Below are 13,095 nucleotides of genomic sequence, written 5' to 3'. Positions count from 1 at the left end.
TTTATCAGCAGCTTCTTCAGTTTGTCAACTGATGCATGTCCGAATTGCTTGTGAAGTTTCAGTAAAGCTTTGTGTTTTTGTTCCTTAGTCATATTCTCTGATGGCCAGGACCACATTCTCATATGTATCGCATGGGGACTCATTATCCATTATGTTCAGACAGTAGTGTCCTGAGGAGGTCATCTCCAGAGCTATCGGTTGCTGAAACATTATTGCTGTATCGTTCTCCAAGTTCAGCACAGCTCCTGCCCTCTTTGGCGACGTTTTACTCAGCAGTAAAGGGATGTCAGATGGGACCACTTCTGTTTCTATACAGCATTTTGTTTCTCCTGTCTTGGCTGGTATCTTGACCTTTTTTGTCGAATGTACAACTCGCCCATCCCCAAACTTGAAAGGCTTGCTACTCTCTGTGTTAACTATTTTCTGTACTTCTTTCTCATTTAGTCCCCCTACATAGTTATTCAGCCATTTTTCACCACAGACAGTCCTTGTGCATGCTGTGTCAATGACAGCTGATCCCAGAGCCTCAACCATGAATATTTCCGTATCCGATTCCTTAGAAAACAGCGTTACATTACACTCATCAGGTTCTTCTGTGCATTTATTTTCTTCTGTCACCTTTACATGTTCTTTCTTATGTGGGCAATCTTTCACCCAGTGGAATGTGCTTTAACAAATCCCAAACTTTGTTCGTCTTCCATACTTATCAAGTGGATTTGTGCCTGCGAGTGGTCCTCTAGCTTGCACACTTTGGGCTCGTGGGTGCGGTTTTCTTTGATCTGTGTAGTAGGCTGCATCCTGACTCATGTTAATGGCTCCCGCCTTCTGCTCATGTTTTTCTCCGAATATGCGTTTCAGTGCTGACTTCATATCATCAAAAGTGTGCTTACCACATGCAGTCAATGCCCGTTGCTTGTCTATCACATCAAGACCTGCTGTATCCAGTAGTTTAAATGCCAAAACAGCGTCGGGCAGAACCATCTCAAATTTACGGATCCTGTTGTATTTCTGTTCAAAATCAACAATAAAGTCCACCATCGAGACGCCATTTTCCCTCGATATTCGATCAAACTCAGAATAGGCTTCGTAGGCCCGGTCCTTCTCTTCTCTCAAAAAACCTTGTCAAGTTCCCCAATCACAGTGGTCATTCCATCATCCTTATTTAGATCATCCACATTTATTCCTAAAGCAGTATCCCTCGCTCTACCTGTCAACGATAGAGCCACAGCCAACGCTTGCTTTTTCTTGTCCAAGTTCGTCACCCGTCTCCATATTTCCACTTCATTTTTCCAGTTTTCATACGGCTTCTTTTCGTCAAATCCAGGAGGCTGTCTGAAGTCATTCGAGGCAACCATCCTCTGCTACCAATGTTAGTTTCAAATAAGACAACTGTACTTATTTAACTGAACTTTATTTGCGCTCTCAACAGCAAGTGGCCACAGCCTACCGAACATTTCAACAAGTGCCTTTCACTAGCAGCGCGCCTTCCTCCTAACAGGAGGGTTACCGTAAAGACTGCAGTAGAAGTGACTAACAAAACAGGCTACCATATTAACTGTATTATAGGCACCAAAAAAAGTTAACAACAAACTTAACACATACATACATACATACAGACAGACAGACAGACAGACAGACAGACAGACAGACAGACACACACATACTACACATACATACACACACACATGCAAACATATATAACATACATACACAGACACATAAACACATACACATACATACATACTTATATACATACATACACACACACACACACACACCCATCCATCCATCCATCCATCCATCCATACATACATACATACACACATACAAACACATACATACATACACACACACACACACACACACACACACACACACACACACACACATACATACACACACACAAATACACATACATACATTTACATACATAGACATACATACACACACATACACACACACACACACACATACACATACATACATACATACATACAAACATACATACACACATACACCCATACCTTCTTACATACACACATACATCCATAAAAACATACATACACACAGACATACATACTGACAGATTAGCAGAATAACAGATTAACAGAAAACCTGAGAAATTAACGGAATGACAAATTAACAGAATGACAGATTAACAGAAAGCCTGACAGATTAACAGAAAACCTGACAGATTAGCAGAATGACAGATTAACAGAAAGCCTAACAGATTAACAGAATGACAGATTAACAGAAAGCCTGACGGATTAGCAGAAAGCATGACAGATTAACAGAAAACCTGACAGATTAACAGAATGACAGATTAACAGAAAACCTGACAGATTAACAGAAAGCATGACAGTTTAACAGAAAACCTGACAGATTAACAGAAAGCCTGACAGATTAACAGAAAGCCTAACAGATTAACAGAATGACAGATTAACAGAATGCATGACAGATTAACAGAAAACTTGACAGATTAACAGAAAACCTGACAGATTAACAGAAAGCATGACAGATTAACAGAAAACCTGACAGATTAACAAAAAGCATGACAGATTAACAGAAAGCATGACAGATTAACAGAAAACCTGACAGATTAACAAAAAGCATGACAGATTAACAGAAAGCATGACAGATTAACAGAAAACCTGACAGATTAACAGAATGACAGATTAACAGAAAGCATGACAGATTAAATGAAAACCTGACAGATTAACAGAATGACAGATTAACAGAAAGCATGACAGTTTAACAGAAAGCATGACAGATTAACAGAAAGCCTGACAGATTAACCGAATGACAGATTAACAGAATGACAGATTAACAGAAAGCCTGACAGATTAACAGAATGACAGATTAACAGAAAACCTGACAGATTAACAGAATGACAGATTAACAGAAAACCTGAAAGATTAACAGAAAACCTGACAGATTAACAGAAAGCCTGACAGATTAACAGAATGACAGATTAACAGAAAACCTGACAGATTAACAGAAAGCATGACAGATTAACAGAAAACCTGACAGATTAACAGAATGACAGATTAACAGAAAGCATGACAGATTAAATGAAAACCTGACAGATTAACAGAATGACAGATTAACAGAAAGCATGACAGTTTAACAGAAAGCATGACAGATTAACAGAAAGCCTGACAGATTAACAGAATGACAGATTAACAGAATGACAGATTAACAGAAAGCCTGACAGATTAACAGAATGACAGATTAACAGAAAACCTGACAGATTAACAGAATGACAGATTAACAGAAAACCTGAAAGATTAACAGAAAACCTGACAGATTAACAGAAAGCCTGACAGATTAACAGAATGACAGATTAACAGAAAACCTGACAGATTAACAGAAAGCTTGACAGATTAACAGAAAGCCTGACAGATTAACAGAATGACAGATTAACAGAATGCATGACAGATTAACAGAAAACTTGACAGATTAACAGAATGCATGACAGATTAACAGAAAACTTGACAGATTAACAGAAAACCTGACAGATTAACAGAAAACCTGACAGATTAACAGAATGCATGACAGATTAACAGAAAACTTGACAGATTAACAGAAAACCTGACAGATTAACAGAAAGCCTGACAGATTAACAGAAAGCCTGACAGATCAACAGAAAGCATGACAGATTAACAGAAAGCATGACAGATTAACAGAAAGCCTGACAGATTAACAGAAAGCATGACAGATTAACAGAAAACCTGACAGATTAACAGAATGACAGATTAACAGAAAACCTGACAGATTAACAGAAAACCTGAAAGATTAACAGAAAACCTGACAGATTAACAGAAAGCCTGACAGATTAACAGAAAGCCTGACAGATTAACAGAATGACAGATTAACAGAAAGCCTGACAGATTAACAGAAAGCCTGACAGATTAACAGAAAGCCTGACAGATTAACAGAATGCATGACAGATTAACAGAAAACTTGACAGATTAACAGAATGCATGACAGATTAACAGAAAACTTGACAGATTAACAGAAAACCTGACAGATTAACAGAAAACCTGACAGATTAACAGAAAGCATGACAGATTAACAGAAAGCATGACAGATTAACAGAAAGCATGACAGATTAACAGAATGACAGATTAACAGAAAACCTGACAGATTAACAGAAAGCCTGACAGATTAACAGAAAGCATGACAGATTAACAGAAAACCTGACAGATTAACAGAAAGCCTGACAGATTAACAGAAAACCTGACAGATTAACAGAAAGCCTGACAGATTAACAGAAAGCCTGACAGATTAACAGAAAACCTGACAGATTAACAGAAAGCATGACAGATTAACAGAAAACCTGACAGATTAACAGAAAGCATGACAGATTAACAGAAAACCTGACAGATTAACAGAATTACAGATTAACAGAAAACCTGACAGATTAACAGAAAGCCTGAGAGATTAACAGAATTACAGATTAACAAAAAACCTGACAGATTAACAGAATGACAGATTAACAAAAAACCTGACAGATTAACAGAAAACCTGAAAGATTAACAGAAGGCCTGACAGATTAACAGAAAGCCTGACAGATTAACAGAAAACCTGACAGATTAACAGAAAGCATGACAGATTAACAGAATGACAGATTAACAAAAAACCTGACAGATTAACAGAAAACCTGACAGATTAACAGAATGACAGATTAACAAAAAACCTGACAGATTAACAGAAAGCTTGACAGATTAACAGAAAACCTGACAGATTAACAGAAAGCTTGACAGATTAACAGAAAACCTGACAGATTAACAGAAAGCATGACAGATTAACAGAAAACCTGACAGATTAACAGAAAGCCTGACAGATTAACAGAATGACAGATTAACAAAAAACCTGACAGATTAACAGAAAACCTGACAGATTAACAGAATGACAGATTAACAAAAAACCTGACAGATTAACAGAAAACCTGACAGATTAACAGAATGACAGATTAACAAAAAACCTGACAGATTAACAGAAAGCTTGACAGATTAACAGAAAACCTGACAGATTAACAAAAAGCATGACAGATTAACAGAAAACCTGACAGATTAACAGAATGACAGATTAACAGAAAACCTGACAGATTAACAGAAAACCTGACAGATTAACAGAATGACAGATTAACAAAAAACCTGACAGATTAACAGAAAGCTTGACAGATTAACAGAAAACCTGACAGATTAACAAAAAGCATGACAGATTAACAGAAAACCTGACAGATTAACAGAATGACAGATTAACAAAAAACCTGACAGATTAACAGAAAGCTTGACAGATTAACAGAAAACCTGACAGATTAACAGAAAACCTGACAGATTAACAGAAAGCATGACAGATTAACAGAAAGCATGACAGATTAACAGAAAGCCTGACAGATTAACAGAAAACCTGACAGATTAACAGAAAACCTGACAGATTAACAGAATGACAGATTAACAAAAAGCATGACAGATTAACAGAAAACCTGACAGATTAACAGAAAGCTTGACAGATTAACAGAAAACCTGACAGATTAACAGAAAGCTTGACAGATTAACAGAAAACCTGACAGATTAACAGAAAACCTGACAGATTAACAGAAAACCTGACAGATTAACAGAATGACAGATTAACAAAAAACCTGACAGATTAACAGAAAGCTTGACAGATTAACAGAAAGCATGACAGATTAACAGAAAACCTGACAGATTAACAGAAAGCTTGACAGATTAACAGAAAGCATGACAGATTAACAGAAAACCTGACAGATTAACAGAATGACAGATTAACAAAAAGCCTGACAGATTAACAGAAAACCTGACAGATTAACAGAAAGCTTGACAGATTAACAGAATGACAGATTAACAGAAAGCCTGACAGATTAACAGAAAACCTGACAGATTAACAGAAAGCCTGACAGATTAACAGAATGACAGATTAACAAAAAGCCTGACAGATTAACAGAAAACCTGACAGATTAACAGAAAGCTTGACAGATTAACAGAATGACAGATTAACAGAAAGCCTGACAGATTAACAGAAAACCTGACAGATTAACAGAAAGCTTGACAGATTAACAGAATGACAGATTAACAAAAAGCATGACAGATTAACAGAATGACAGATTAACAAAAAGCATGACAGATTAACAGAATGACAGATTAACAGAAAGCATGACAGATTAACAGAAAACCTGACAGATTAACAGAAAACCTGACAGATTAACAGAAAGCATGACAGATTAACAGAAAACCTGACAGATTAACAGAATGACAGATTAACAGAAAACCTGACAGATTAACAGAATGACAGATTAACAGAAAGCATGACAGATTAACAGAAAACCTGACAGATTAACAGAAAACCATCTCTATCACTTTTCAAATTTTAATTCCATTGTGCATTATTGGCATTAAAACTGAAAGATGTTTTTTAAGAGTTGTTGTCTATCTGTCTGTCTGCCTGTCTATCATTCTAGTATCTATCTTTCTATCTGTCTGCCTGTCTATCATTCTATCTATCTTTCTATCTGTCTGTGTATCTGTCTGTCTAATATCTCTGTAGAGATACAAGTGAAGATGCTGACAGTTTGGGTGATGCTAGCAGTCAACCAGATACTGTGTCCATTGCCTCACGCACTTCCCAGAACACAGCAGACAGTGACAAGGTAACACACACACACACACACACACACACACACACACACACACACACACACGCACACGCACACACATACACACACACTTTCTATCCTTGGTTGAGTGGGTTTTTCTGTGTGGGTGTGTGTGTGTGGGTGGGTGGGTGTGTAAGTAAATGTTTTAACCAGAGGTGTGTCCTGCAGTCCTATGACCTCATCACTGTTGCAGCTGTGTGTGTGTGTGTGTGTGTGTGTGTGTGTAACAGGGTGTAGGCATTTGTGTGTGCATGTTTTTTCTATCAGTGTATGTAGGGAGCTGTGTGTCTATGGAGCAGGTCGTGTGTATGTGGTTGTTTGTGTTAGTGTGTGTGTGTGTGTGTGCGTGTGTATGTACATGGAGCAGTGTGTGTATGTGTGTGTAGATGGAGCAGGCTGTGTGCGTGTGTGTGTACATGGAGCAGTGTGTGTGTGTGTGTGTGTGTGTGTGTGTTTGTACATGGAGAAGGGTGTGTGTGTGTGTTTGTTTGTACATGAAGCAGTGTGTGTGTGTGTGTACATGGAGCAGTGTGTGTGTGTGTGTGCGTTTGTACATGGAGAAGGGTGTGTGTGTGTGTTTGTTTGTACATGAAGCAGTGTGTGTGTGTGTACATGGAGCAGGGTGTGTGCGTGTGTGTCTACATGGAACAGTGTGTGTGTGTGTGTTTGTTTGTACATGGAGCAGTGTGCGTGTGTGTGTGTGTGTGTACATGGAGTAGGTTGTGTGCGTGTGTGTGTGTGTACATGGAGCAGGGTGTGTGTGTGTGTGTGTGTGTGTACATGGAGCAGGGTGTGTGTGTGTGTGTGTGTGTGTGCACTTGGAGCAGTGTGTGTGTGTGTTTGTTTGTACATGGAGCAGTGTGTGTGTGTGTGCATGGAGCAGGGTGTGTGTGTGTGTACATGGAGCAGGGTGTGTGTGTGTGTGTACATGGAGCAGGGTGTGTGTGTGTGTGTGTGTGTGTGTGTACATGGAGCAGTGTGTGTGTGTGTGCATGGAGCAGGGTGTGTGTGTGTGTACATGGAGCAGGGTGTGTGTGTGTGTGTGTACATGGAGCAGGGTGTGTGTGTGTGTGTGTGTGTGTGTGTGTACATGGAGCAGGGTGTGTGTGTGTGTGTGTGTGTGTGTGTGTGTACATGGAGCAGTGTGTGTGTGTGTGCATGGAGCAGGGTGTGTGTGTGTGTACATGGAGCAGGGTGTGTGTGTGTGTGTGTACATGGAGCAGGGTGTGTGTGTGTGTGTGTGTGTGTGTGTGTACATGGAGCAGGGTGTGTGTGTGTGTGTGTGTGTGTGTGTACATGGAGCAGTGTGTGTGTGTATGCATGGAGCAGGGTGTGTGTGTGTGTACATGGAGCAGGGTGTGTGTGTGTGTGTGTGTACATGGAGCAGGGTGTGTGTGTGTGTGTGTGTGTGTACATGGAGCAGGGTGTGTGTGTGTGTGTGTGTGTGTGTGTGTGTACATGGAGCAGGGTGTGTGTGTGTGTGTACATGGAGCAGGGTGTGTGTGTGTGTGTACATGGAGCAGGGTGTGTGTGTGTGTGTACATGGAGCAGGGTGTGTGTGTGTGTGTGTGTGTGTGTGTGTGTGTACATGGAGCAGTGTGTGTGTGTGTGCATGGAGCAGGGTGTGTGTGTGTGTACATGGAGCAGGGTGTGTGTGTGTGTGTGTACATGGAGCAGGGTGTGTGTGTGTGTGTGTGTGTGTGTGTGTACATGGAGCAGGGTGTGTGTGTGTGTGTGTGTGTGTGTGTGTGTGTGTACATGGAGCAGTGTGTGTGTGTGTGCATGGAGCAGGGTGTGTGTGTGTGTACATGGAGCAGGGTGTGTGTGTGTGTGTGTACATGGAGCAGGGTGTGTGTGTGTGTGTGTGTGTGTGTGTGTGTGTGTGTGTGTGTGTGTACATGGAGCAGGGTGTGTCTTTTGACTTGTCGACTTTTGCAGAATTGTGCTGCAGTCGTGTTCCTGCTCAGATAAAGGTAGGTGTCCTCTATCTTCAGCCTGACCTTTAACCTGTGAGTGTGTGTCATGTGCTGCTGGGATCGTGTCATGTGGGGATTTATTCCAGCGTGTTCTTTGGCGTGTCTTAGTGTAGATCTCTCTGAATGGCAAACTCACATAGACCACTACAAAGAACATGTACCAGCTTGGACATATACTAGCAGCAGTACTAGTAGCAATGGTGATAATAGACATTGTAGTAGTACAAGTCACTGTAGTAGTAGTAGCAGCAGTAGTAGTAGTACTTGTAGCAGTGGTGGTAATAGACTTTGTAGTAGTACAAGTCACTGTAGTAGTAGTAGTAGTGGTAGTATTAGTAGTAGTAGTAATAGCAATAGTAGTAGCAGTAGTGGTATAGGAGGTAGTAGTAGTCGTTGTCATGGTAGTAGTAGTAGAAGTAGTAGTAGTGGTGGTGGCAGTAGTAGTAGCAGTAGTATTAGTGGATTAGTGGTGGTAGTAGTAGCAGTAGTGGCCTTAGAAGTGGTGGTGGTGATAGTAGTAGTAGCAGTAGTATTATTGGTGGTAGCAGTAGTAGTAGCGGTAGTAATAGTGGTGGTTTGCAGTTTTAATAGCATTGTGTGAGTTTTGATAGTTTTACATAAGTGACCAGTTTCTGGGCAATAGGCCTGTTTTCAGTGTACCTCTTTGGCCAATTGGGTGTTAAGTGGCCTGGGTGTGGCCTGCCCTCATGGCAGACAATTAGCAATCAGTGTTCTTTAAATCACTGCTGCTGCTTCCAAGCGTCAGGCAAACAGGTCTAGGTTGAACGAAGGCTAGAGTGAACAAAGGCAAGCGCAACTTTTTCAAGCCAAGACTTCGTCAAGCACGGACTGCTCTTTTTAGATCCTGTCAGTCATCTGTATTTTGTGGACCTAGTATAGACTATGTGTTTCCTTCACATTCCTGTCCTTTCCTCTTCCCGGGGCTGGCATAGACGTTGGGTCACTCCTAGGTGCTGTGACCCTACCAATCTCCTCTATCCCACTCTCTCCACTCACGTTGAGCAGGTGGTGACGGGAGGGCTCTGGAGTTGCCAGTCTGCGGTGCCGAAAGCAGGGTTTATCTCAGGCTAGGCATCCTTGCTCTCCCTCAACTTCCTTGCTCTAACTGAGACCTGGATCACGCCAGAAAACACTACCACACCCGCAGCTCTGTCTGATGTGTACTCTTTTTCTCACACTCCCAGAGCTGGGAGGCGGGGTGGTGGTACTGGCCTGCTCATCTCCCTGAAATGGAAATACTCTCTTGTTTCCATTCCACAATTTTCTCCGCCCTCTTTTGAATTTCATGCTGTTACTGTCTCTTATCCAGTCAAACTCACCATCGTGGTTGTGTACCGCCCACCACACCCCCTTGGTGAGTTTCTGGAGGAGCTTGACACACTTGTCTCGCACTTCCCTGTTGATGACTCTGCACTAATCCTTCTCGGTTACTTCTACATCCACACTAACAAGCTAGATCCTCTTCTCTCTTTCCTCTCCTTCTTTGACCTTCACCTCTCACCCCCTCCTCCTACCCACAAGGCCGGCAACCAGCTGGACCTTATCTTTACTAGACACTGTCCTATTTCCAATCTCTCTGTTACTCCCCTCCAGCTCTCTAACCACTATTTCATGTCCTACTCTCTCTCCCTCTCTTTACCCCCCTCGGCCGCTTTCCCTACCCACATGGTTTCCACCTGTAGACACCTCTGCTCTCTCTCCGCCACTGATCTTTCCTCCTCTGTTACCTCTATCCTCCCTACACCTGAATCTTTCTCTCTCCTACCCCCTGACACTGCTACTGATCTTCTTCTCTCTACCCTCTCCTCTTCTCTGGACAATCTCTGTCCCCTCACCTCCAGGCCTGCACGCCCAACTCCACCTGCCCCTTGGCTGACAGACTCAGTACATACTGACAGACTGAGCCTAAAAGTGGCAGAGCGCAAATGGAGAAAAGGCAAACTCCCAGAGGACCGTCTCAACTTCCAATCTCTTCTTTCCACTTTCTCCTCCTCCCTTTCTGCTGCTAAGGCTGCCTTCTATTCCTCTAAAATCCTATTCTCTGCCTCTAATCCTAAGAAACTCTTTGAAACCTTCTCTACACTTCTTCAACCCCCACCTCCTCCTCCTACTTCCTCCCTTCTCCCTGGTGACTTCGCCAACTTCTTTGACAAGAAGGTAAACGACATCAGATCCTCCTTTTCTCACCACCTGGATAGTGCTGCTTGCACTATCCCACCTCTGCACCCTCCTTCACCTCTCTACGTCCCACCCTATCCCACCTTGCTCCCCTCTCCCCCGACGAGGTCCTAAACCTCATCACATCCAGTCACCCCACCACATGCTCTCTTGACCCGGTCCCCTCCCCTCTTCTTCAGTCTATAGCACCTGAACTCCTTCTCTTTCTAACCCACCTCATCAACACCTCCCTCCAGGCAGGATGCTTTCCATCTGCCTTCAAGACTGCTAGAGTCACACCCCTTCTCAAGAAACCATCACTTAACCCCTCTGACGTCAAAAACTACAGACTGGTTTCCCTTCTACCCTTTCTATCCAAAACTTTCGAACGTGCTGCTTAACCAACTTTCTTTGTACCTCCACCAGAATAACCTCCTGGACCCCAACCAGTCTGGGTTCAGGGTGGGTCACTCGACAGAGACGGCCCTCCTTGCAGTGACAGAATCGCTGCACTCTGCAAGAGCAAACTCTCTCTCCTCTGTCCTGATACTCCTGGACCTGTCAGCTGCGTTGGACACAGTGAACCACCAGATCCTCCTCTCTACCCTCAAGGGGCTGGGTGTCACAGGCTCTGCACTCTCAATGTTTGCAACCTACCTGACGGGTCGCTCCTACCAAGTGACATGGACAGACTGATTACAGGCATTCCACAGGGTGCGGTTCTGGGTCCTCTCCTTTTCTCTGTACACGACATCCCTGGGTTCTGTTATTCGCTTGCATGACTTTTCTTACCATTGTTATGCCGATGACACCCAGCTGATCTTGTCCTTTCCTCCCTCTGACACACAAGTAGAGACACGCATTGCTACGTGCTTGACTGACATCTCGGAGTGGATGACAACACACCACCTGAAGCTCAATCTGGACAAGACAGAGCTGATGTTCCTCCCGGGGAAAGGTTGCCCGCACCGAGACCTGGCCATCACCACTGACAAAACCATGGTGACGCCAGCTCGGACTGTGAGGAATCTGGGTGTGATCCTGGACGACCAACTGTCGTTTGCTGCAAACGTTGCATCGGTTGCTCGCTCCTGCAGATTTCTCCTCTATAACATCAGGAGGATTCGCCCATTCCTCACCGACGAGACGGCATAGGTGCTCATCCAGGCTCTGGTCATCTCCCGGCTGCACTACGCAACTCCCTCATTGCTGGTGCCCCGGAGTCGGCCATCAGACCTCTGGAGCTTTTTCAGAAACCTGCAGCTCGTCTGGTGTTCAACTGCCCTAAGTTCTCCGACACAACTCCCCTTCTCATGTCCCTACACTGGCTCCCAGTAGCTACTTGCATCCAGTTTAAGACTCTGGTGCTAGCCTACAGGGTAGTGAAAGGAACAGCTCCTTCCTATCTCCAGGCCATGGTCAAGCCATACACCCCCGCCTGACCACTTCGCTCTGCTGCCTCGGGACGCCTGGTTGCCCCATCACTCAGAGGCCCCTGCTGCCGATCAACCCGGTCACGGCTCTTTTCTGTCCTGGCCCCACAGTGGTGGAATGTCTCCCCACTGATGTCAGGACAGCGGAGTCGCTGCCCATCTTTCGGCGCAGGTTGAAAACTCACCTCTTCAAGAATTACTACCCTGTTACTTGTTCTTAGCACTTATTATATTCATTCATTTAAAAAATAAAATCTCTTTCTTGTGCCTTTAGTTTAGCACTGGTTTTGCTCTTAGATGCTTGTTTAGATGTACTTATGACCTCTGATGACTAGTAGTTCTCCTGATTTCCTACGTTAAATGATGCTCTTATTGTAAGTCGCTTTGGATAAAAGCGTCGGCTAAATGACTGTAATGTAATGTAAAAAATGTAATGTTGGTGGCAGTAGTAGCAGTAGTAGTAGTGGTGGTAGTAGTAGTATTAGTGGTGGTGGTAGTAGTGGTAGTAGTAGCCGTAGTAGTAGTGGCGGTAGTAGTAGTGGTGGTAGTGGCAGTAGTGGTGGTGGTGTTATTAGCAGTAATGATAGTCATAGCCCGGTCTTTATCATTATGAGTTTATTATACGTCCTCCTGTCTTCTCAATCAGTCTGCTTGTAACGATGCTTCTTAAGTGATGTGCAGGGTTGCTGCAGCAGTGCAGGGTTGTGGCGGCAGTGCAGGGCTGTGGCCGTGGTGCAGGGTTATGGCGGTGGTGCAAGGTTATAGCGGTGATGTAGGGTTATGGCAGGTATGTGGTGGCGGTGCAGGTTTGTGGCAGCGGTGCAGGGTT

The 13,095-nt window shown here is 43.3% G+C and overlaps 1 protein-coding gene across 1 annotated transcript in view; it reads left to right on the top strand.

Moving 5' to 3' along the window:
- The window catches only part of kalrnb (kalirin RhoGEF kinase b), a gene marked incomplete at its 5' end in the record, with an annotated part of 412,121 nt that overhangs the window by 289,796 nt on the left and 109,230 nt on the right, over positions 1-13,095 (top strand). Inside the window, one exon of the mRNA XM_056301536.1 lies at positions 6,571-6,673. Within this exon, the coding sequence (XP_056157511.1) occupies positions 6,571-6,673 (103 nt within the window). The remainder of the gene's footprint in view (positions 1-6,570; positions 6,674-13,095) is intronic.

Source organism: Lampris incognitus, chromosome 21 (genome assembly GCF_029633865.1).
Source record: "Lampris incognitus isolate fLamInc1 chromosome 21, fLamInc1.hap2, whole genome shotgun sequence".
Taxonomy (NCBI): Eukaryota; Metazoa; Chordata; class Actinopteri; order Lampriformes; family Lampridae; genus Lampris; species Lampris incognitus.
The sequence above is the reverse complement of the archived record's forward strand: the minus strand, read 5'-3'. Positions and strand labels throughout refer to the sequence as shown.